Source organism: Microcaecilia unicolor, chromosome 1 (assembly GCF_901765095.1).
Source record: "Microcaecilia unicolor chromosome 1, aMicUni1.1, whole genome shotgun sequence".
In the NCBI taxonomy this organism is placed as follows: domain Eukaryota; kingdom Metazoa; phylum Chordata; class Amphibia; order Gymnophiona; family Siphonopidae; genus Microcaecilia; species Microcaecilia unicolor.
The window spans coordinates 468,602,905-468,629,635 of record NC_044031.1 but is presented as its reverse complement, the minus strand read 5'-3'; the positions used below and the strand labels follow the sequence as shown (position 1 = coordinate 468,629,635).

At 44.5% G+C, this 26,731-nt stretch overlaps 1 protein-coding gene across 1 annotated transcript in view; it reads right to left on the bottom strand.

The window, feature by feature from the left end:
- The window catches only part of LAMA3 (laminin subunit alpha 3), a 407,718-nt gene that overhangs the window by 311,633 nt on the left and 69,354 nt on the right, over positions 1-26,731 (bottom strand). Inside the window, 3 exon segments of the mRNA XM_030188133.1 lie at positions 1,344-1,514; positions 7,935-8,053; positions 23,932-24,049. Of these exon segments, the coding sequence (XP_030043993.1) occupies positions 1,344-1,514; positions 7,935-8,053; positions 23,932-24,049 (408 nt within the window).

Sequence of the window (26,731 nt, the reverse complement as noted above, 5' to 3'; positions counted from 1 at the left end):
GTGAACAGTGCTGCATATATCTAGTTGCACTACAGAGATCATGATCACAAAAGATGGAAAGGGCACTGACCCAGGAATAAAGAAGCCCTGTTCTGCTATGAGAAGAGTACGAAGACAGAGAATGAATAGTAGCTATTTATATAGTTATTTGCTATCTCTAGGGGGAGATTTACTATACACTGAAATACAATTTTTAAAACCCCAGTAAACACACACATATCTATTTACACATATACATAAAATTATTGGGTATATAAGAAAGACTAAGGGGTCCTTTTACTAAGCTGTGGTAAGCACTAACGAACTAAATTATAATTTTAGCTTTTGGGCTGAGGGGGCATGTCTGGGGGGGCAGAGAGTGGGTCTTTCTGCACTAATCAGCATGGTGGCATTGCCACACACTAACTGATAGTGCAGGATTAGTGTGTGAGCCCTTACTGCCTACAAAATAGGCACACTCTAATATATGTTAATAGCCACATGCTAATGGCAACATTAGCACATGGCATTTAATTTGGAAGATGGATAATTGGCCATTTTCCGGCTGTAGTAGAAATGGTCTTAGCAGGCAGGAGAGACCTGCATAAGGGCACGCTAAGGCCACTTTCTACTACAGCTTTGTAAAAGGACCCCTAAGCCAAAAAAAACAGGATAAGCTATACAATAGGTTCCAGGTAGAACACTACCTATTCCCCCACCCAGGGGTGGCCCACGACAATCTGCCTCCAGAGGCAGGGATGAGATACCTCCCCCACCCGAACCCACATCTGGTCTGGTATCTCCCCCCACCTCCCACCCTCCACTACCCTCCTCAACCCTCTTCCATACGTTTACCTTATTTTTTCCTTTTTGAAAAGGTGGCAGAGGCAGTGATTCCCATATGTTGCCCTGCCGCGGTGCCACCGGCACCAGCCTTTTCGCTCAACTGCATCCCACCTCCAAGGAAACAAGAATGTATGTCAAGAGGCAGGCCGCAGTAGAGAGAAGAGGCTGAGGCTGCACTGCAGCTTTTGAAAATGAAAAAAATAAGGTAAACATGGGGAAGAGGATTGAGAAGGGAAGGGGAGAGTGCCGCTCCTGGAAAGTGCCACCGAGGCCCCCACCTCAGTTGGTCTAATGGTAGGGTCACCACTGCCCCCACCCACCCTACAGGACCTCAACAGGGACAACATCTAATCTTCTTGCAGATGCCATTTTAAAAATGGTAAAGGTTCAGGTGAAGTCAGTGAGCTCGGCTAAACCTCCTGCTATTTTTTAAAATGGAGGCCACTGTGAGAAGATCAGGGAGGAAATGGTCCTCATAGGATTTCATAACTTTTATTTATGTTTTTGTGTACACCTACCCTGCGAGTCACGGTGGGATCCCGCTGTGCTTTGGATATCAGGTGTCCCAAAAGAGTGTTGGTCCTGAGGAACCGCAGGCGGATATTTGTTGCCTTGGTAAATTCTCTGAGAACCGGTGAAAACATGAAATTTTGTGCTCCCGGACGGCCATTTACTAAGGACACCACAATCTAGTTTAAAAAAAAAACACACTTTTATTCAAGTATTGATTATAAAAACAAAATACTTACCATTATTTTATTCATATATTTATTTTATTTTGAGCATTTGGAATACCTCCATTTACCAGGCATCATGATATAGTAATAAATAACAGGTTACAATTAGAACAAAAAGTGACAACAGTATCAACAAATATGTCAAAAATGGGACATCAGAAATAGGAGGGAGTTGCATATCACCACAAAAATAACTTTTAATACATATCTAGAGGGAAGAAATTTTAAAAAAACATCAGACTGCAACAAAAATTATTTATATGGGGTCCACTTGAATGCTTACTAAAGGAGTGTGTCCCTTTTAGGAGGGTAATACTAAGAAAAACAGTTGGAGGAGTATTAGCTGAAATGATGTTAACTTTTCTATTACTCTATGAGTATATTATTAATGTAATCATTTTATTAGAGATTTCAGTGGAGGAGGAGGATGGATTTCCTCACTTCCTTATTTTACCTTGATTCTGAGGAGTGAGTTTGTTTGAGTTTAGAGAGAGCAGTGCGCTCCACTGAGTCTAATCTTTGGAGGAAAAGTTGAAGGTACAGGCAAGTTGTCCTTCTTATTTTTGCTTCACAGTGTGAGAGCAATAAAGGTTCTGACTGGCAGGTTAATAAACCTTCATTTCCCTTGGGTCATAGGAAAGAGAATTTTGGTATGTATAACCCTCCATTTCTGAAGGAAAAATGGACTCTGAAGGAGTTTCTAGGACTTCTTAATTAGAGAGCCTTTACTTTTCTGAGGGGAACCTAAAGGAGAGAAGGAGATGCAGAGCTTCCCAACAAGAGGATCTCCCAGCAGAAAAACTGGAGGAAGTGTCTACCAGATGCAAACGGGAAGATGCATTGCATCCTAGGTATGAAAGGGAAGTTCACTAAACATCGAGACTTACACTACAGTGTTTAAGCCATCGCCTAAGGACCACATTGGGGACATTGGGTCTCAGGGAGAAAATAAATTCCAGGGATCACAGACGCAGGACAGTTTGAAGATACACTAGAACTAAACTTGATTATTACATTAGTAAATATATCAGAACACCTGTTCAAGCTCCAGCTGTGATTCATGATACACTGTTTTACCTTACATCGGTGATCTTCACTATTTTTCTAGCCTGGGCCAGGTTGGCAAAAAAAACTTCAGTAGACTATTCTCAGAAAATTAGTGGATGGTGAAAGCACCACCTCTGTTTGATATTAGTGATAAACTGTGAATCATTTGAAAGTGATGACTTTCTTCAGAAACACAAATGGGGGGGAACAAAGGGAAAGAAATAAGCATTGTTGCTCAAAGTTTGAAGTCAAAGTACTTAAGTAAAAGTAAAAATAAATGTATATTTTAATACTTTAAAAGTACAGTAAAGAACACATTACAAAAGTAACTTAAGTGAAAATAAAAAAGTAATTGCCTAATATAATACATTCGAGTAAAAAATAAAAGTACCACAACTACAATGAATGCAACTATTGTTAACGACACCTGACATCCCTTTACTTTTGTTTGATAGACCAATTTCTCCTGTTTCATCTTTCCATTATCTTGGTGTTCATTTGGATTCCATGTTGTGTTTTGGTCCCCAAATATCACAGGTTGTCAAATTAGGTTTTTTTTCTTTTTACGTAGACTAAGGGCTATTCACAGATTTTTGGACTTTGATGCACTTCTGCTCCTTGTCCTATGCTTTCCTTCATTCAAGGTATGACTATTTAACATCATTTATACAGGGATTACTAAGTACAATATTAAAAGGCTACAGACTCTATAAAATACTGTGGCCTATCTTCTTTGTTAAGCTTCTTACTATGATCATGTCTCACCACTTCTTCAGCAGCTTCACTGGCTCCCTATTGAATTTAAGATTAAATTCAAGGTTGCAAAATTAACTCATAAGGTTCTTTAGAGTGCTTTTCTTGCTTATCTGTCCTCTGTGGTGATTCCCTACACCCACTCCCGTACTTTACATTCACTGCATGACAACAGGTTGGTTCTCCCTCACCTTTCTAAAGCTCCATTAGAGTCTACAAGATCGAGTGCCTTCTACTTTATTTCACCTGCATTATGGAATTCATTACCACAACATCTTCACCTTGACACTTCATATACTTCATTTAAAACATCTCTAAAAACGTATTTTTTTTCAACAGGCCTATAGCACATGACCAGGTTGGTTTCTGCAGCAGGGGATAGGGGTTGTAAATGTTTGCTATGAATGTTTTATCTTGGTTTGAATTCTGGCTAGTTTGTCTGCGATTATTTTTTACGTAAACCACTTTAATTTGCATGCAAGGAAAGCAGTATATTACTTTTTTAATAAACAATAAACGAGATATAAATGAGTCAAGTAGTAAACAATTTACCAAATTATAACTTTAATAAAAGTAAAAGTAACAAATGCTATCCTGTACTTCTTTATAAGTAAAAATGACAGAACTTTTATTTAAGTACAGTAACTAGTTACATTTACTTAGTTGCTATACAACACTGGAAATAAACCCTTCATACCAAACATAAATCGGACAGATTTGACTTCTGTGCAGGCCGTCACCTCTAGAATGGATTTCCTAAGTAGCTTTTATATATGTAGCACCCCTTCTTGTGTTGCAAGGCCGCCGAGAACCGGAGCCGGGCCCGGGACAAGGCCGGCCCCGGGCCCCCCCCCCCACCCGAGGTCACCGCCGACCCGAGATCACTGGGCGTCCTTCTTACAGGGCCGCCCAAATCGGCATAATCGAAAGCCAATTTTGGGCATCCTTAACTGCTTTCTGTCACGGGGACAACCAAAGTTCACGGGGGGGGGGGGGGGGGGTGTCGGAAGCGTAGCGAAGGCGGGACTGGGGCGTGCTTAACACATGGGCATTCTCGACCGATAATGGAAAAAAGAAGGGCGTCCCTGATGAACACTTGGACGACTTTACTTGGTCCTTTCTTTTTTACGACCAAGCCACAAAAATGTGCCCTAAACGACCAGATGACCACCGGAGGGAATCGGTGATCACTTCCCCTTACTCCCCCAATGGTCACTAACCCCCTCCCACCCTCAAAAAAAATTTTTTAAATATTTTTTCCAGCCTCTATGCCAGCCTCAAATGTCATACCCAGCTCCATGACAGAAGTACATAGGTCCCTGGAGCAGTTTTAGTGGGTGCAGTGCACTTCAGACAGGTGGACCCAGGCCCATCTCCCCCTACCTGTTACACTTGTGGTGGTAAATGTGAGCCCTCCAAAACCCACCCGAAACCCACTGTACCCACATGTAGGTGCCCCCTTCACTCCTAAGGGCTATGGTAGTGGTGTACAGTTGTGGGGAGTGGGTTTTTTTGGCGGGGCTTGGGGGGCTCAGCACACAAGATAAGGGAGCTATGCACCTGGGAGCAATTTCTGAAGTCCACTGCAGTGCCCCTAGGGTGCCTGGTTGGTGCCCTGGCATGTCAGGGGGACCAGTGCACTACGAATGCCAGCTCCTCCCATGACCAAATGGCTTGGATTTGGTAATTTCTGAGATGGTTGTCCTCGGTTTCCATTATAGCCGAAAATCGGGGACGACCATCTCTAGGGATGACCATCTTTAAGGTCGACCTAAATGTGGAGATTTGGGCGTCCCCGACCGTATTATTGAAACGAAAGAGGGGGGTCCATCTTGTTTCGATAATATGGGTTTCCCCGCCCCTTTGCTGGGACGTCCTGCGAGGGCGTCCTCAGGAATACTTGGGCATCCCTTTCGATTTTGCCCCTCCATGCGTCCATAGAATCAATAGAACTTGGTTGCGACAAGTATGCTAACATCTCATCAAAGAAACAGTTCTAGGTCTCCTTTGGTTAGTTCATTCATTTCAAGATCGAACATCTTTCATACCACTTCTCAGAATATAAACTGGAAATCAGCTCCTTATTTATCTAGATGTTGGCTTACAGTCTCTTCTGGCTGCTCTACAGTCCCTTTACTCCTGCATTAAGCAATGTTTCTCCTTAGAATAAAAGGTTAGCCTCAAATCCTCCTTCTCTCTCTCTCTCTCTCTCTCTGTCTCTCTTAGTGGGTAGCAGCAGGGTTTCTGTGCTCTTACCCCTGTGGTGTTTCAGGTAACTGTCTCTGGTGGGTTACTCTGTGTTCCCTGAGTGCTGTAGGCTTGTCTTCTTGAACAGGTTAAGAATAAGCCACTGAGTGGGTATATTATACCCTGTTACTTGAGGTGGTAAGCACTCACCAGCTCCACTGCCTTCAGCATCAAGCTTCTTTCTTACATAGGACTGTCTGGTGTCAGCAACTTCTCTGTGTTCTCTCTAACTGAGCGTAGGATTCAGTCTCTCTGAGACTAGACCTTCTTTCTTAAGGCAATCTGTGCCTCAGAGGGGCAGCTATGGACCGGTTCATTTAGCTAGGAACAGTTTTCTCCTCTTATAGTGCAGTAGGGACAGCTGGTGATCCGGTTGGAAACCCCTGTGCTGATTCGTCCCTTCTCCCTTAGTCTATAGAACAGGGAGCCAAGGCTCTAGTGTGCCCAGAGTGGGGTTCCCCACATACTGCCATTCTACATACCCCTTGTCAGACACCCTCTGTAGAGGAAGTGGCAAACTCTTCCCTTGTACTCAGTGTTTTTTGTACTGTTCTCCAAAAGCCCATTTCCCCCAGAGTATAGCAGCTACTATTCTACATTGATTGGCATCATTCTGGAGCAGGGACACAGAATGATTCTCCTGTAACCACATAGGAAAGGATATTTGGTATTCTGCTACATATGCAAGGATATTGCATGACAGCTTCTGAAGAGTGCAGGGCAGAGGATCTATGACTGAACCAGTCAGTATTCAGGCAACAACAATAATATACTGGTATCACAAAACATACCACATCATCATGTCTTAAAAACTTGAGCTCTTGTCAAGAAATTAATCACTGATTTCCATTAAGCCATACAGCGGTGTTCTGCCCCCTCAGTTGTGTGATCATGTTATGCATTTACTTTTCCATACTGCAGTTCTAACATGTGTTTGATGCTGCTGTAACTTCCTTCCTATTGTCCTCTGCATGTGACTTTTCCCTCCAATCACTGGTCCTGGCAGATGTCTCTGAAGTCCTCCTGTCAGATGCCTGTATGTATCAGTGCTCTTAGTGACATGCAGTGTGCTCTTAATTTCAGGCACTGATCCTATTGGTCCCTTTCTTTGACTCTAGTCTTGTGGGTTTTCTTCTTGCTTCCACCCTCCTCTCTCCCCCTTCCCTCCCCTCCCCTGCATAATAGACTTTCCATTTTGGCTCATAGCATGCAGTACTGTTCTGCCCTTCTCCTCCCTCTTCACATCTTTTAAGCTCAATAGTCAATCACCTTTTGACCAATTCCTTTACACCTAACTTCTCAACATCCTCAATTTATTCTTCACAGAGCTCCACCTCTACAATAAATCAATTCATTTTTCAGACATTCCATATCTTCTTCTCTGCAATATTGTCAATCTGTCAGCAACAGTGAATATCCAATCAAAGATTCTTGCCTTGGGGCAAAGAGACTTCTGGTTTTAGCTTTATTTATGTTGCAATAAACAGTTAAAATTCAGGAAAAACTATGGATGTTGGGCTGCTGGTTTAACTGTCTGGAAAGTAATGCATGTGCACACCTTATGAGACCAGTTCAATAAGCTTTCTGATTTAATTCAGCTGAGATCAGAGGGGATCTAAAGAAACCCATAGGGGTCCTTTTACTAAGGTGTGCTGAAAAATGGCTTGCAGTGGTGTAGGCGTGGGTTTTGGGCGTGAGTCAATCTATTTTTCAGCGCGCCTGTAATAAAGGCCTTTTTCAAATTTTTGCCAAAAATTGACGTGCGGGAAAATCAAAATTGCCGCACGTCCATTTTGGGTCTGCGACCTTACTGCCAGCTATTGACCTAGTGGTAAAGTCTCCCACTGTAACCAGGCGGTAATGACCTATGTGCGTCAAATGCCACTTGGCGTGCGTCCTATATGCGTGTCCGAAATAAAAAATTATTTTTTGGCCGCCCATATTGGACGCTCGCCAAAAATGAAATTACCAGGAGCCATATGGTAACTGGGCAGTAACTCCAGTTTTGTGCACGTTGGGCAAGTGTAGACGCTTACGTGGCTTAGTAAAAGGGCCTCATAGTAAAGACACATTCCACAAATTAATATATATATTTTTTTAATCTGACAAGGTTTAGAGCTACATATTACACCCAGAATGGCAAAGATTAGCGTATCCAAAATGTACTCTTGTGAGCTGCTTCTTATACAGTTCTATCTCTCCCAATTAAAGGAGAAGACTCTGTTTGAACAGTGAAGTTCTCATAATCACTATTCAATGTACAGTTGAACTAAGTATTGAACATAATATTAAACAGCCTATCCATTACCGTACAAAATTCCTTACCTCACCATTCTCTAGTGGCACAATCCGGGAATACTCTGCAGTACAAATCACATCATCATCTTTTGTAATAGGCTGCCTAACCTGTTTTCCAAAACGCTCTATGCAGTCTGCTTTGGAATCTGATCAAAAAAAGAGACAAAAATGAATGTTAAATTCACTGCGTATAAGTGATTCTATTTTCTCATGTGAATAGAGGCTGATCTTAACATTTGCATTAATATAAACCATCACTACAAGTTACTTCCCCCGCTTTCAGTGGCACTTATGAAAGCATTACATAGTTATCATCCCAGTACTTGGGGTACACCCAGGCAGTCAGGATTTCAGGATATCCACAATGCATATGCATGAGATAGATTTGTATGTATTGCCTCCTGGGTATACAGATCTTTCTTATGGATATTCATTGCAGATAGCCTGGAAACTCAACTGGCTAAGTGTGTCCTGAGGACTAAATTGAGAACCTTTGAATCGCTATTAAACAATGTGCTCTTTACAGTGGGAACACACCAAGCAGAGCAGAGTAGAGAAACAAACCATTTTGAAATGGTACCCTAAGTACATAAGTATTGCCACACTGGGACAGACCAAAGGTCCATCAAGCCCAGTATCTTATTTCCAACAGTGGCCAATCCAGGTCACAAATACCTGGCAAGATTACTACTACTACTACTATTTAGCATTTCTATAGCGCTACAAGGCATACGCAGCACTGTACAAACAAAGAAGAAAGACAGTCCCTGCTCAAAGAGCTTACAATCTAATAGACAAAAAATAAATAAAGTAAGCAAATCAAATCAATTAATGTGAACGGGAAGGAAGAGAGGAGGGTAGGTGGAGGCGAGTGGTTACAAGTGGTTACGAGTCAAAAGCAATGTTAAAGAGGTGGGTTTTCAGTCTAGATTTAAAGGTGGCCAAGGATGGGGCAAGACGTAGGGGCTCAGGAAGTTTATTCCAGGCGTAGGGTGCAGCGAGACAGAAGGCACGAAGTCTGGAGTTGGCAGTAGTGGAGAAGGGAACAGATAAGAAGGATTTATCCATGGAGCGGAGTGCACGGGAAGGGGTGTAGGGAAGGACGAGTGTGGAGAGATACTGGGGAGCAGCAGAGTGAGTACATTTATAGGTTAGTAGAAGAAGTTTGAACAGGATGCGAAAACGGATAGGGAGCCAGTGAAGGGTCTTGAGGAGAGGGGTAGTATGAGTAAAGCGACCCTGGCGGAAGATGAGACGGGCAGCAGAGTTTTGAACCGACTGGAGAGGGGAGAGGTGACTAAGTGGGAGGCCAGCAAGAAGCAGATTGCAGTAGTCTAAACGAGAGGTGACAAGGGTGTGGATGAGGGTTTTGGTAGAGTGCTCGGAAAGAAAGGGGCGGATTTTACGGATGTTGTAAAGAAAGAAACGACAGGTCTTGGCGGTCTGCTGGATATGAGCAGAGAAGGAGAGAGAAGAGTCAAAGATGACCCCAAGGTTTCGAGCTGAGGAGGCAGGGAGAATGAGAGAGCCATCAACAGAAATAGAAAATGGGGGGAGCGGGGAGGTGGGTTTGGGGGGGAAAATGAGAAGCTCGGTTTTGGTCATATTTAATTTCAGGTGGCGTTGAGACATCCAGGCAGCAATGTCAGACAAGCACGCTGAAACTTTGGTTTGGATGCAAGGTGAGATATCAGGGGTAGAAAGGTAGATTTGGGAGTCATCAGCATAGAGGTGGTAGGAAAAGCCATGGGATGAGATTAATGAACCAAGGGAAGAAGTGTAGATAGAAAAGAGGAGGGGACCAAGAACAGAACCCTGAGGTACGCCGACAGGCAGAGGGATAGAAGTAGAAGAGGATCCACCAGAGTGAACACTAAAGGTGCGGAGGGAGAGGTAGGAAGAGAACCAGGAAAGGACAGAGCCCTGGAATCCAAGTGAGGACAGGGTATCGAGAAGTATGCTGTGATCGACAGTGTCAAAAGCAGCGGAAAGATCAAGAAGAAAACTCAATACATTTTATGCTGCTTATCCCAGAAATAAGCAGTGGATTTTCCCCAAGTCAATTTAATAATGGTCTAAAGACTTTTCCTTTCGGAAGCTGTCCAGACCCTTTTTAAACCACACTAAGCTAACCAGCTTTACCACATTCTCTGGCAACGAATTCCAGAGTTTAATTATACATTGAGTGAAGAAACATTTTCTCCAACGGCTTCATCGCATGCCCCCTAGTCCTAGTAGTTTTGGAAAGAGTAAACAAACAATTCACGTCTACCCGTTCCATTCCACTCATTATTTTATAGACCTCTATCATATCTCCCCTCAGCCATCTCTTCTCCAAGCTGAAGAGCCCTAGACGCTTCAGCCTTTTCTCATAGGGAAGTTGTCCCATCCCCTCTATCATTTTTGTCGCCCTTCTCTGTACCTTTTCTAATTCCACTATATCTTTTGTGGGAGGTTGCTGTGTGTCCAAAATCTATAATAGCCAGAAAAAAGTGCTTGTGTGGATATTTCAGTTGGATTTTGTGAGTGTTCCAACTTTTCCTAGTTCAATTACCAATTGAAGAAGTGCGTTCCAAAACCTGTTAAGTATGAAAAGCTGTTTTTTCAAGAATTCTATCCAACATAAGAAAATGTTTTTTCACTGAATATCATATACCTTACAAATAAATGCCTTTTGGAGCCAATTTCACATATCCTATGGCTATCTATAAAGCAGGGGTGTAGCCACGGGTGGACTTTGGGCTCAGGTCCATCCAGCAATTCTGCACCCTTGGCAGCGCTGGCATGGAGGAAGCAAGCTGGATTCCACAGCTCCACAGGCTCCTGCACTCCTGCATCTCCTTCTCTTCCTTTCAAAAACATTGCTGGCCAAAGGGTTGCCTGTAGTGGCAGTGATTCTCACATGCTGCCCATGGCTAACCCAGAAGCTTTCCCTCTGCTGCATTCCACCCAGGCAAAAGCAGGAATTTGCGTCAAGTGGGGCAATACACGGCAGAGGGGAAGTTTCTGAGTTAGCCACGGGCAGTGTGTGAGAGTCACTGCCAGCAACCCTTTGACCAGAAACATTTGTGAAGTAGACCGTGGGAGGAGGGGGGAAGATTCAGACTGGCAGAGAAATGCATGAGAGTGAAAGGGAGGGAAGGAAAGAGGTGCTGCATGTGGGGGAGGGAAAATAAAGGGTTAATTGTTGGATATGGAGAGGAGGAAGAAGAGATACTACATGGGGTGTGGGTGAAGAGAGGGAGAATTGTTGGATGTAGGGTGGGGTGGAAGGGAAAGACACTGCATGGGTTGGGGGAAAGGGAGAATTGTTGGAGGTATGGTGGGGTGGGAGGGAGGGACAGATGCTGCACTGGGGAGGGTAGGAGAGGGGCAAAATATGGAGAAATGTTGGACATGGAAGGAGGAAGGGAGGGAGATGAGACAGGGAAAAATGTAAGACATAGGGGTAGGAGGGAGGGAGAGATGCTGCATGAGGAGGGTGGAGGTAGAAAAAGAGAGATGTTGGACCTGGGGCGAAAGAAAGAAAGAAAGAAAGAAAGAAAGAAAGAAAGAAAGAAAGAAAGAAAGAAAGAAAGAAAGAAAGAAAGAAAGAAAGAAAGAAAGAGATGATGGACAACGGGAGAGAGGGAGAAAGGGAGAAAGGGAAAGAGGTTGGACATGAGGGTGGAAGAGAGTGAGGCAGAGATATGCATAGGAGGGAGGAGGGAGAAAGGAGAAAGAGGGGCATGTTGGATCCAGGGACAGAAGGGAGAAATGCTGGACAATTATTGATGTAAACCTCACTGAACCCTGGAAGGCAGGGGAGGGGGCAGTAGGCAAGAGAGTAGGGACAGGAAGATGCTGGTTGAGGGAGTGGAAGGCTAGAAGAGTGGGGAGGGGAGAAAGAGGGAGCAGGTGTTGGGCTAGAAGGGTGGAGGGAGGAAGATGCTGGAAACGGTGGAAGTGTATGGAAGAAGCCAAACTACGTGCATTTGCTGTCTGGAGCTGAGAAGTGACTGTGAGGAAGATATCATTTTGGCGCATAGTGCACTTTGTTTTGTTTTTTTCTATTGGCAGAAGACATTGCTTTATGTGGATGACACAATCCAATATCCATGAGAATTTTACGGCCAACAATTCAGGAGACTCCTGAGGCAGGCCTTATTGACCAAAACACAGCTGTGTCGAGTCTTGGTTGCTGTACAATAAATTCATAGCATCATCTATTTATTTTTGAGCCATCTTCGCTGTTTTTCCTGAGTGCTGTTTAGACTGCGAGGACTTGTTTCTTCTGTGTGTAAATCAGATCTCCAAGCATCGCCAGGAGGATCTTTTCCAAAGGCGGCTAGAACTCCCTTCTACCAAGCTCTGCAGTGTGCAGCACCATCTTTGAGTCATCAACAACTATGCATGTGTGGGGTGCCGACATTAGTGGCTCAGGGATGTTGCTGCTACCTGCCAAACATGGTGAAAGGGAAGTCTTCAGCTAACAGAGCTTAGGGATCCTCATCAGCTAAAGTATTTATATTTTGAATTGTGAGGTGCCTTGGAAAAGGTGAAGAGTGGGGGTAGGGCAGAGTTAGAGAAAATGTTATGCCTACCCAAAATTGACTGTCTGGCTACACCACTACCAGTGGCGTAGCTACGTGGGGCCACAGGGGCCTGGACCCCACCAAATTTCCTCTAGGCCCCTGGTTTTGCTGGCAGGGGTCCCCAACCTTCACGTCTGGCACGCTCCTTTTAGTGAAACTGAGCATGCTCAATTTCACTAAAAGGAGTGTGCAGGGTGTGAGGGGAAGAGAGTCAGGCAACGTAGCGGTGCCGGAGACAGGCACTGGACAAAGGTTTCAGCTGGCAGGGGTTGGGGTCCCCCTGCCAGCCAAGGTATTTACCCAGTATCCTATTCCAACAGTGGCCAATCCAGGTCATAAGTATCTGGCAGAAACCCAATTAGTAGCAACATTCCATGCTACCAATCCTGGGGCAAGCAAGGGCTTCCCCCATGTCTATCTCAATAACAGACTGTGGACTTTTCCTCCAGGAACATGTCCAAACCTTTTTTAAACCCAGATACTCTAACTGCTGTTACCATATCTTCTGGCAACAAGTTCCAGAGTTTAACTATTCATTGAGTGAAAAAATATTTCCTCCTATTTGTTTTAAAAACGTATTTCAATGTAATTTCATTGAGTGTCCCCTGGTCTTTGTACTTTTTGAAAGAGTGAAAAATCGATTCACTTCTACCCGTTGTACGCCACTCAGTTTAGACTTTTCTCTTAAGGCAGCTGTTCACAAAGGTAAAAGAAGGGGAGAAGTACCAAAAGGCTTTTCATTTTGAATGGCCCAATTCAGCAAGGTTAAAGGAGATTTTGATAGTCAACTGGTACCCATCTTGGAAGGAAAGAAAAGGTGATGACCTATTACTAAAGTGTTTGCCAAAATATATTTATTTGAATTGAGCTTTTACCTTGTCAGCAATAGTTCAAGTTGAGTTACGTGTGGGCAGTGGTGTGCTGGTAAATTTTTAACAACAGGCTCTCTCCCCAGTCCACCTCGGCGCCCCCCCCCCCCCCCCCCCCCCGTCCACCTCTGCGCCCTCCCCCCCCCGTCCACCTCTGCGCCCCCCCCCCCCCCCCGTCCACCTCTGCGCCCCCCCCAAATTGCAGAGCTGGCTATAGCCGGGGGGGGGGGGGGGGGGCAATGCATTACTCTCTCCAGGAAAAAACTATTAAATGATCCCAGGTTCCAATCTAATTCATGTTTAATGTGGGATAAAATGCTATAAATAAGTAAATAAATATAAATTTTTAATGTTGAGCACCTGATTCTCAAGGCGAACATATTCCAAACACTATAATGAAAATAAAATGAGTTTTTTTCTACCTTTGTTGTCTGGTGACTCTTTTTCTGCTCATGCTGGCCCAGTATCCAATTCTGCTGCTTTCCAGGGCTTCCTTTCCATTTATTTCTTTCCTCCTTTTTTCTTCATTTCTGGTCCTCAGCTTCTGCCTATTTTCTCCATCCATTTGCAGTTATTCTTCTCTCTTCCTTTTCCCTCTTCTCATCTCATTCCTCACTCTTCCCTCCCCTCCACCCATGTCCAGCATTTCTTCTCTCTCCCTTCCCTCTCCTCCACCCATGTCCAGCAACCCTCCTCTCCCCTGCCCTCCATCCACCCATGTCCAGCAACCCTCCTCTCCCCCCTGCCCTCCATCCACCCATGTCCAGCAACCCTCCTCTCCCCTGCCTTCCATCCACCCACCCATGTCCAGCAACCCTCCTCTCTCCTCCATCCACCCGTGTCCAGCAACCCTCCTCTCCCCCCTGCCCTCCTCTCCATCCATTCACCCACCCATGTCCAGCAATCCTTGTCTCCCCCCTGCCCTCCTCTCCACCATCTTCCAGCCCTCTCCGCTCCCCTGGTCGTCCATCTTCCGTCTGCCCTCTGCTCCCCGATAGTAGCCCTGCTGGTTTCCTTTCTGCGCTGCCGCCGCCGCCCTGCCTTTAAAAATTTTAGTTTCCCTCGAGGCGTGCCAGCATTGAAGCGAAGGCAGCAGGTTCTCCCTGGACAGATTAGATCTTGCAGCCCCACAATTGAAGTGACGCTCCCGTGACGTCACTGACCCGGACTCTTAGAATAGCATTTAAATTTAAATACAACGAATGTGCTCGTGCCATTCCCCACCCCCACTCCATGGTATAAATACCAGATGACACCTGCCACTAACAGTTGTTTAACTTTCCGCTGACAGTCACGACCTGCAGTTCTGGGTTCACCTACTCGTGCCGTTTTTTCTTTTCCTTTCAAGTAGTTTTACGTTTTTCCGTCCAAAATTTTATTAGAATTTGATTTAGCATCTCTCATCTTCCCTGTCATGCCCCCTAAAAAGCAAGGGTTTAAACGTTGCGCCGCCTGCACCGGGAAAATGTCCGTTACAGACCCGCACGACAAGTGTCTTCTGTGCTTGGGCAAAGCCCATCTTACAAGCACATGTGAAAGTTGTGCCAGCATGCTGCCTCGTACGAGAAAGCTACGAGAGCTCAAGCTGAGAGCGGTCCCTGATACTCCCCAGCCCGCGTCCAGTAGTAAAGCTGAGGGAGGAATTTCATGGCAAGAGAAGACACACTGACGCTGGGAAGGCCACAGAGTCAGCCTTTCCCCTGCTTGTCAGCAGCTTAGGAGAGACTGTCGGTGCCGAGTCACAGCCCTCCCTTGCATCCCCTGCACAAACTGACCTACATCCTTCGGCTCCTAAGAAGCCAAGGTCACGTGCAGACCCCGTTGTGGGCACTGACCTCTCTCTGCTACAGTCGCATCGACACCAGCATTCTCGGCACCACAGAGAATCCTCCCCTTCTGACCGGCATCGAAGGAGCTCCTCTCACTCGTCTCGGCACCGAAGCTCCTCCCACTTACATCAGGGGGAGAGATCTGGCGGTTCCCATCGGCGTCATCATCGTGGCCACTCCCACTCCCATCGTCATCGCTCCAGCTCCTCCTCCTCCAGCCTTCAACAGGCAGCTGACTGTCAATTGTCCAGCTTTTCTTCGCCGGACAGATTGAGAACAGTTATACAGGCAATCACAAACCTCTCTCCACAGCAGCAAACAGAGTTAGGACAGGGCACTAGCTTTCAGAAGGAACCACAAGTGGGCATCAACGATGTACCCACAACCAGCCCTTTGCAAGTGCAGAGCTCGAATCAGGATATCATTCACTTGCTTAGAGACCTTTTATTAAAGCACCAGGTGCAGCAACCTCCGCAACCTCAGATGTTGTTGGACGAGGTAGCTTCTCGTTCCCATCAACGCCCCTCCTCGATCTCGACGACAGCGTCAATGGCGGCGGAGCTACTCTCAAACTATGAATCTTCTCCTTTACAATCAAGACCTTCCACTCCGGACTATCACACTGACCAGGGTGCTGATACACCAGGGCTCCTATCTGATCCCTCTCCTTCTCAGCAGTACAAAACCTCGCCTCCAGAGGATATATCCTATCCAAAGTTTCTACATAAGCTGGCAGCTGCCTTGGATATTCACTCCACTTCTCAGGCAGATCCGCGAACCAAGAAGCTACAGACGCTGCATTACAAGGAGGCACCGAAGGAGATAATTGCCCTTCCGCTGCATGACGTCCTGGCAGAACAACATAAAAATATCTGGGCAACGCCTTTTTCTTCCACTCCAGCCAGAAAGAGTCTGGATACCAAGTATAAAGTCCAGGATACCTTTGGATTTGGGAAACCGCAGTTATCTCATCACTCGATCGTAGTGAGCTCAGCTATGCGCAAACATCGCAGTTCAAGGGACCACTCCAATTTCCCGCCAACTAAAGACATGAAGCTAATGGACCTCCTTGGGAAGAGAATGTTTCAAAATTCAATGCTGAATGCTCGTATCAGTCTCCATATGTTTCACTACTCGGAATATCAGTTTTCACTGCTTGACAAATTATCCAGAATAGTGGATTCTTTGCCGGAATCGTCACAAGTGCAGTTAAAACCATCATTGCACGATCTGGATGAGTGTGCCACATACCTCATTCGAGCAGCACATGATGCCTACGACACTTCCGTGCGTGGGGCATCGGTGGGTATTTCAACTCAGCGTCTGGCATGGCTAAAGGCTTCTGGTCTACGTGAGAACGTACACAGCAGGGTAGCAGATGCTCCGTGCGTGGGAGATAATCTTTTTGGAGAGAAAGTAAAATATATAATTGACAATATTAAGCAGGACTGTACGACACTAGATACCCTGGAGGATGACAGTATCAACCAGTCCAGATTCTCTTTCCAGCGATCGTCATTTAATTCCTCATACAATTCATCCAGAAGTAGAAATAGTTATCGGAGACCATTTCCATCATATAAATATGGTACTAATTACAAAAATAATGTCAAGATGAATAGGTCCCATCACTATAAAAAGCCGGTGAGGGATAGGAGGGTTCCTAAGCCAGCAAATCCACTGGCTCAGAAACCCCAGCCGTCTTTTTGACCAAACGCAGCAGAACCTGCCGGTGGGGGGCCGCTTGCAGTATTTTGCCCCGCACTGGCCCCTTGTCACGACCGACAAGTGGGTGCTTGCTGTTATTCAGCAGGGTTATCGTCTTCAGTTTCTCACTGCACCACCTCGCACGCATGTTGTCATTTCCACCATTCCACGCTCTCATCGTCTTTGGGTTCAGGGGGAGATTACCCGTCTTCTGCAAATCAGAGCAATAGAGCCAGTACTGGAGGATCAGAAGAACACCGGGTTTTACTCCAGACTCTTTGTCATACCAAAGAAGGATGGAGGTCTGCGCGCCATTCTGGATTTAAGGTCCCTGAACAAATTCATCCAGAAAGAGAAGTTTCGAATGACAACGCTATCTATGATACTCCCGTTGCTCGACCTCAATGCCTGGATGGTGTCCTTGGATCTCCAGGATGCGTACCTGCATATTCCAATACATGTGGCCTTCAGGAGGTATCTGCATTTCCAGATCCAGTCACAACATTATCAGTATCGAGTTCTACCCTTCGGCCTCTCGTCGTCACCGAGGGTCTTCACAAAGTGTGTCATTGCAGTCGTAGCCTATCTACATCAACAAAAGATAGCAATTTATCCCTATTTGGACGACTGGCTGATATCCTCCCTCACAGTTCAGGAGACACATCAGGCCCTCCAACAAACTGTTTCTCTACTACGACTATTGGGTTTTCTCATCAATTACAAGAAATATCACATTCAGCCAGTACAGAACCTACAGTTTATTGGCGCGGTGCTGAATTCACACCACATGAAGGCATACTTGCCACTCGAAAGGGCTCTGCACATCCGATCGCTCATTTCTCTTCTAAACCACCGTTCACACGCCTCAGCGTGTTTCATTTTAGTTCTTCTGGGACATATGGCGGCAGCCATACCGGTGGTGTTTTTAGCACGAATGCATATGCGGGTCTGACAGTGGCACCTGAAGGATCATTGGGTTCAGGCGTCCCGTCCTCTCTCCGCTACAATACCTCTGCCACTCAGTGTCAAGGACTCCTTCAGGTGGTGGACCTGCACTCCGAATCTTCTTCAGGGTGTGCTGTTCAGGCAACCTCTACCAACTTTTTATCTAACGACAGACGCATCCAAGCAAGGCTGGGGTGCTCACTCCGGAGTCTACAGAACACAGGGCTTTTGGACTCTGGCAGAAACAGAGTTCAGCATCAATCTACTGGAGCTTTGTGCAGTAAAGTTAGCACTCAGGGTTTTCAAAAAACACTGTTTTCAACAACATATTCAGGTGCACACGGACAATCAGGTGGCAATGTTCTACATCAACAAGCAAGGTGGTATGGGCTCACGCCCGCTTTGCAGGGAAGCGCTGCACATTTGGCGGTTTGTTCTGACTCTCGAAGCAACAATCTCGGCCAGCTATCTTCCAGGAGACCAGAATGTTTTGGCGGACTCTCTCAGCAGGAAGCTTCTGCCTCACGAATGGTCGCTAAAGAACACAGTTACGCGCGACATATTCAACGTGGGGACAACCAGTCATCGACCTCTTCGCGTCCCCACACAACAACAAATGTCCCAAATTCTGTTCGAAGTATCCAAGTCTGAAAAGACATGCAGAGGACGCTTTTCAGATTTCATGGTCAAGGGGCCTTCTGTATGCTTTTCCACCTTTTCCTCTCATCTCAAAGGTGCTTCAGAAAGCAGAGGCGGAGGGAGCATCTCTCATTCTGATAGCACCCCGTTGGCCCCGTCAAGCATGGTTCACGTTTCTTCTGAGCCTCATTCATCAGCCTCCTCTTCCTCTACCTCCAGAATCAGATTTGATCACGCAGCAGCACAGCACCCTTCTACATCCAGATCTGGCATCTCTCCACCTCTCAGCTTGGCTTCTGCAACCGAAGCAGACTTAATTTTCTCGAATGAGGTGCTTCAGGTTATGTTGGCTTCTAGGAAGGAGTCCACTCTTAAGTCATACAGTTGCAAATGGAGGCGTTTTTCCTCATGGTGTACCTCACATATGTTCAATCCAACTACTGTGCCCATAACCAAAGTATTGGATTATCTACTTTATTTAGCGAATTCTGGTCTTTCCTATGCATCTATTCGCCTTCACCTAGCAGCTCTGTCGGTGTTCCATGATCTGGTGGACAGTTGCACGCTCATGCAACATCATTTATCCAAACGATTCCTCAAGGGGATCATGCATTTGTACCCTCCAATCCGTCCACCAGCTCTGGCATGGGATCTGAATTTGGTATTGAATGCTTTGATGCTATTGCCTTTTGAGCCACTTCAGAAGGCGGAAATTAAGTACCTCACATGGAAGACCTTATTTCTTGTAACACTAACTTCAGCTCGCCGAATTGGTGAGATTCAAGCACTAGTGCACTATTCACCATATACCCAGCTTCTTCATGATAAGGCAATTCTTCGAACACACCCAAAATTTTTACTGAAAGTAGTCTCTCCGTTTCATCTAAATCAGATTATCATATTACCAGCGTTTCATCCTCCGCCGCATGCTTCAGAAGAACATAGACAGTTGCATACTTTGGACTGTCTAAGAGCATTGTCCATCTATATTAAACGAATCAAATCTTTACATAGACCGTCACAATTGTTTCTTTCTATATGTTCTACTGTACATCCTAAGCCAGTGTCAAAAGGGACTTTGTCACATTGGATTGCAGGGTGTATTTGTTTGTGTTACCAATTGTCGCAATCGCCTTCGTCAACTATCCCTCATGTTACAGCGCACCACCTTTGGGCTGTGGCAGCATCTATGGCTAATTTGCAGAGGACACCTTTACAGGACATCTGCCGAGCAGCTACTTGGTCGACAATACACACGTTCACCAAGCATTACTGTATAGACACTGCTTCATCTACAGACTCTGGATTTGGGCAAGCAGTGTTATCTTCAGCTCTTTGAGGCATCAACTTCAACCGCCACCTCCTCTCACAGGTACCAGTTTCAAATTTTTATGTTCTAAAGCTTTAACTGTTACCTGTGAAGCTTGAGAATCTTCAATTGTGGGGCTGCAAGATCTAATCTGTCCAGGGAGAAATAAAAGTTGCTTACCTGTAACGGTAGTTCTCCTTGGACAGATGATCTTACAGCCACACAAATCCACCCACCCTCCCTGGCGTTGACGCTAGCTCTAGTATTAAACTGTTAGTGGCAGGTGTCATCTGGTATTTATACCATGGAGGGGGGGTGGGGAATGGCACGAGCACATTCGTTGTATTTAAATTTAAATGCTATTCTAAGAGTCCGGGTCAGTGATGTCACGGGAGCGTCACTTCAATTGTGTGGCTGCAAGATCATCTGTTCAAGGAGAACTACCATTACAGGTAAGCAACTTTTATCTCAGCTCGGTTCCTGCCTTCGTTCCGTTCCTTCACATCATGGCTCCGCCCTTGCCTGATGTATTTCCTGTTTGCGCAAGGGCAGAGCCATGATGTGAAGGAACGAAACAAAGGCAGGAACCGAGCTGAGCCTGCTGCCTTTGCTTCAACGCTGACGCGCCTCGAGGGAGCGGCAGCAGCGCAGAAAGGAAACCAGCAGGGCTACTATCGGGGAGCAGAGGGCAGACAGAAGATGGATTAGCGGGGCGGGGGAGCAGAGGCGAGCCGGCTCGCACAGGCCAACAACCGGCTCGCAAGATGCCAGTAAATTTAACAAACGGCTCTTGCGAGCCAGTGCGAGCCGGCTCCAGCACACCACTGCATGTGGGTATAGTTTGTACCTGAGAACAAAAGGGTTAAGTGACTTGCCCAAGGTCAAAAGGAGCATTGGTAAGATTTAAACCCTGCTTTCCCTGGTTCACAGCCTGCTGGTTAACCATGAGGTTACTCCTTACACCACTCCCTTATTTGGCAGTTCAACCCCTAGGGAACTGTGTTTGCCATTTATGAAGGCAGCAGCTCTTGGGGAAGGAGTGACCGGGGTAGCTCCTGCCCTACCCCCCTACACACCAGTGTTACCACAACAGATGCCAGGAGGTGGATTGGAGAGAATTGGAGGATGGGGATAAGGGTGAGGATTAGTCAGAGGGGTGTCCATGCCATTTTTTCAAGACATTGGAGATTGGAGAATCGAGATAAGAATGGGGCATGATCATTTTTTTGAAAGAGAGTGGGGGGGGGGGGGGGGGGGAGAAATATTTTTTCTATATGGCTGGTTCCTTTAACTTGTTCACATCAGAAAGGTTTTCACCCATTGAAATTCATTTCTCCTAAGGCTACCTCCAAGCCTCTTTTAAGCTGGATCAGGTGGTCAAACAGATCAAAGGTACATGAAAGGTCTAAGGGCCCTGATTACTAAGTCATGCTAGAGGCACATTAGTGCTTTTAATGCATGCTAACCATTGGCGCGTGTTAACTGTGTAGGCACCCACAATATTCCTATGGGCACCTACACAGTTAGCGTGCCCTAATTTTGTGCACACACTAAAAATGCTAGCGCACCTTAGTAAACAGAGCCCTTAGAGCACTAATAGTGCTTCTCTACCCTTATCCTAGCTACCCCTAATCTCATCCACTAAGCACAGCAATATCGTTTCGGTCCTGAATCCTGCCATGAACTCAGACTGCGAGGGATCCAAACCTCCCCTGATCTAGTCAAGTTCGCATTTAAGAAAAAAAACAACCTTTTAAATAGATTATTCAACACAAAAATTCTGGAAACCTGTTAACTCTGATAATAGTCTGGACCCAGGAAAGACTTTTTCAGCACTGGTCCGAAGATGAAATTTTTCAAGCCAGCTGGGAGAAACCCTTTCCTTAAAGAGGCAATTACCATTTTTATTAACCATTTTACAACCAAATCCTTTGATAATTTAAATAGCCTAGAAGGGTCTGAAGTCTAAGACACATGTAAATAAATTCACCCTACTTAAGGAAATGTTTATATCCAAAGATTTACAGTGTACTAGAGGAAAGAAGGAACAGGGGAGATATTATACAGATGTTTAAATACTTGAAAGGTGTTAATATAGAAACAAAACTTTTCCAAAGAAGGAAAAATGGTGAAACTAGAGGACTTGAATTGAAGTGTGGGGTGGTAGACTTTGGAGTAATGTCAGAAAATTATTCTTCACAAAGAGGGTGGTCGATGCCTGGAATGCCCTCCCGAGGGAGGTGGTAGAGGCAAAAACAGTGATGGAATTCAAAAAGACATGGGATGAACACAGAGGATCTCTAAATAGGAAATGGAGTGTATTAAAAACAACAACAACAACAACTTAAATGGCTGCATGTGTGTGGATGTGCCAAGTGGCATTTAGATGGTGACTCCGGCTATGAAGAACTATGGGCTAGAAGGGTACCAGGCAGATTTGTACTGTCTGTGCCCTATATATGGCAATCTGGTTTAGGATGGGCTCGAAAGGGCTTTGAGAAGGTGGTCGATGCCTGGAATGCCCTCCCGAGGGAGATGGTGGAGACAAAAATGGTGATTAAATTTTTAGTTCTTTATTCTCTTTTGGAATATCATACCTTCATAGGTTAGATTGGAAACTAAGGAGTTCTTTTACTAAGGTGTGCTGAAAAATGGCCTGCGGTAGTGTAGGCGTGGGTTTTGGGTGCATGCAGATCGATTTTTCAGCGCTCCTGTAAAAAAACGCTCTGTTTTAATTTTTGCCGAAAATGGACGTGCGGCAAAATAAAAATTGGTGCGCGTCCATTTTGGGTCTGAGACCTTACCACCAGCCATTGACTTAGTGGTAAGGTCTCTCGCATTAACCGTGCAGTAATCACCTATGCGTGTCAAGTCAGAGTTACCGTCCTATTTTTGCCGCACGCCAGAAAATAAAATATATTTTCTGGTGCGTGTAGAGGACACACGTAAAAAATGAAATTACCGCACTGGCCACATGGTAGCCGGGTGGTAACTCTGAACTGGCACACATTGGGTGCGCGTAGGCACTTACGTGGCTTAGTTAAAGGGCCCCTAATTATTTTTCTTTTCGTAAGAAATTGAAATACAACAAAGGCACCAGGAGCCCTTAGAAATGGGACACAGTTCTTTATTTATAAATGTCAATTTTCAATGTTGACCCTACACGGGCCATGTTTCGGCGCACAGCGCCTGCGTCAGAGGTCTAGTGTGTTCAAAGACCAAGGCTTCTTCCCTACAAAGTAGGGTGGCAATCTGTTCGGTTATAGAGAAATAACTCAGTGCATCAGGATAATACAGACTGACGCAGGTGCTGTGTGCCGAAACGCGGCCCGTGTTGGGTCAACATTGGAAAATTGACATTTATAAATAAAGAATTGTGTCCCATTTCTGAGGGCTCCTGGTGCCTTTTTTGTACTTTGGACTTTATTTTGTACTTTGGACCCTCTCTGTACTGATATCTGTAAGAAATTGAAGACATTTTTATTTGATAATTGATAATGATTTGATTTGATGGGTCAATTTTTATATTAGATTGTGTTGTTTAATCTTTATCATAATATTTGCATTATAAACTTATCTGTAAACTGCAGTGAACCCCCGAAGGAATATGGCAGTATATAAGAGATACATTGACACTGACCTTATTAATTCCCTTATCTCTTTGTCCTGTTTGTCTGTCCTAATTAAACTGTAAGCTCTATGGAGCAGGAACTGTCTCTTTATGTCCAGTGTACAGTGCTGCGTACGTCTAGTAGCACTGTAGAAGTGATAAATAGTAGTAGTAGTAGTAGACAGGAGGTGTGGGATGTACACGGATGATCCCTCGCTGGAAAATGGATGGCATAAAAAACAAAACTTAGATTTATGCATGCGTATTGATGTGTTGAAAAAAAATATATATAGGTAGTGCTGCTATGTGAAAATATTTTAGCTTATTTGTTAATTTGTTCCTTTTTTGCTGATATTTTCCCACTTTTGTTTTGGAGGGTTCTAGAAACTGAACATCTTGAAAAGAAAGCTCTAGGGTACTTTATAGAGTTACTGGTCAAGATAAGAGCTCCAACTTTCATGGACACACACCTTCATTTGCTAATTCATTAAGCCTTTATTCAAATAAAAAATTACCAGTAATAGAAATTACATAAAACTTACGAGCAAAGTACTGCCAAGGCGTATATGTTCTCCCAAAGTCTACAGATCGTTCCAGAACCCAAAGATCTGGCCGAGGCGAGTTGGCAAACTTGATGAGTAGGTATGCAACATGGAAAGGCTAAGAAAAAGAATACATACAAGAATCAGAAGTGTCAGGAAATGCCAAGGTATGAGACAGAAAGCTGCAAAAAAAGATCAAATAAATCTAAAAATAAACATTGGAAATACGGGACCATATATTCTCAGAAGGGACCTTGGCAGTCTTAAACGTTTTCTTGATCCTGCAGTTCAATCCTACTCCTTTGTACTTCCAGCTCACTCAGAACAAGAGCTGGAATCTGGTGCTGTGAGCTTTCTTTCACAAATACTTGAGGATTTTCCCCCCTATTTTATATCCCTTCCCCCTAACATGCAAGGGGGGCCCTTTTACTAAAGTGTGGTAAAATCTAGGTATAACGCATTTTAATGCAGGACTTTCTCGCGCTGGGCCCAAATTTAATACAGCATTGTTTTAGGGCTTTTTAAAATTTTGCAGCTCATGTGCTATAATGCGTTTCCATCATGGCGTGGTAGCTGCAAATAATTAACACAGGAGCACTTACTGTCTCCTATTTAGGAGGCTCTAAGTACTTCCAAGTTGACTCCGTGTTATCTAGTTAGTGCACAGTAATTATAACATTCTAGCCAGATAACTCAGGAACATCCACTCTCCACCCATGACACGCCACCTCCAGAAAATATGTACATGTGTATATGTCATTATTCTTTTTTTTTTTAATTTATGAATCTCAAAAATATAACCAAGCAATAAAATCTGTACAGCAAAGGAAATTAATTACACATTCCCAAAATAATTAAACCAAAAAAATAGCATAATATAATATTTTGCTTAAGACCACAACTAGGGGATCCAATAACAAAAAAGGTCAATTAAATAAAAAGAAAATTAAGGCACTAAGACAGGCCTTTGAGCTGGGCTTAATAAGAGGTCAAATTCCAATAACCCCGTTAATAGCACTGGATATCTGTCCCCAAAATTCTCCTGGTAGCCAAAAACATAGGGGTCCTTTTACTAAGATGTGCCGAAAAATGGCCTGCGCTGGTGTAGATGTGTGTATTGGATGCGCGCAGGTCCATTTTTCAGCGTGCCTGCAAAAAGGCCTTTTTTATTTTTGTCTGAAAATGGACATGCAGCCAAATAAAAATTGGTGCACGTCCATTTTGGACCTGAGATCTTACCACCACCCATTGACCTAGCGGTAAAGTCTTACGCGTTAACTAGGCGGTAATGGTCTACACGTATACAATGCTGATTACCGCCCGGTTAGCACCGTGTGCCGGAAGTTTTTCGGTGTGCTTTGTGGATGCATGTAAAAAATGAAATTACCACTCGGGCCACGTGGTAGCCAGGTGTCAGTTCAAAATTGACATGCTTAGGTCATGCATATGCACATACACAGCTTAGTTACATAAGAAGGATTCCAAAAACCAGACTGAAAGCTTATTATATATTTACATGGAAATTTGAGATAGAAAGAAGCACCAAGTTCAAGAACACCAAGATGAAGCAAAAGAAATTGCTTCCATCTCTTCTGTGCCTCAAGACACATATCAGGAAATACCATCAAATTACAAGCTATAAATAGTTTCTGTCTATATTAAAATATTGTGTAAGCATTCAATCTCTGTTACTGAAAGTCACTACTAAACTTGCTCAAGAGAATTCAGAACTAATCACAGAACCTTGAGATAATTCAAAGAATGAACTGTAATGTCTCCCTCTTCTCTTCATGGCACACATCATTTTTCCAGTAAATTAATATGTTTGAAGGATAGCTGGTATTTCATTTTGAGACACCTGAAAATTATCAGAAAAATATTTCATCACCTAGAAGTAATGCTGTATAACTCATCACTTGCATCTTCGCCTTCATCTTTGTTATCATCATCATGCTGTCCAGTTACGGAGAAGGCTTTCACAAAGTTGGAATCATTGTCTGTTGTTCGAACAATTTTTCAACTGATGGCAAACTTTGTTTCTTCGAGAACTGATGCAAGATCATTAACCCCCGGATTCAATATATGGCACTCAAAGTTGCATATACAAATCTGGGCGCACACACAATTTAATTGAGTAATGAGCCAATCAGCACCAATAATTGGGTGCTAACTATCAATTATTGGTGCAAAGTAGCAACAATATTTTATGCTCACATCTTGCTAGGTGCTATTCTATAAAGATGCGTGCGTAAATATTTTAGCGTGCATCTGAAAAGGGGATTGGCTATGGGAGGGGCATAGGCAGGTCAGGAAGCTCATCAAAGATGTGCGCACTATTATAGAATTTGAGGGATCTGCACCTCATTTACCTGCGAGGATTTACACCAGGTTTCAGTTGGTGTAAATTCTCACACCCAAAGTTGGCGTGGATCCTGGCACTATGTGCTATCCTGTAATCAACACCCAACTTGGAGCGCCATTTATAGAATAGCGCTCAATGTGTATTTTTTTTCGGCACTCATATTTGGGTGCCATTTACTGAATCTAGTCCTAAATGTGTGGGAACTTTTCAATCCTAAAGCACCCTTCCTCTCTAAAGACTCTATCAATCCAGTGGACAGTCATTTCAATGTAAAAGCTTGCATGGGATGACCAGCAGTCTGTTGTGTTAGAGAAATATACTCGCAACCAACTTCTGCATCATCTCCACTTCAAAGTGACCCAACTCATCACTGTTCAATTTGGCTGGAGACCAGTAACCAATTCAACAAACACAGGAAACTCCACTATTCTCATAGGC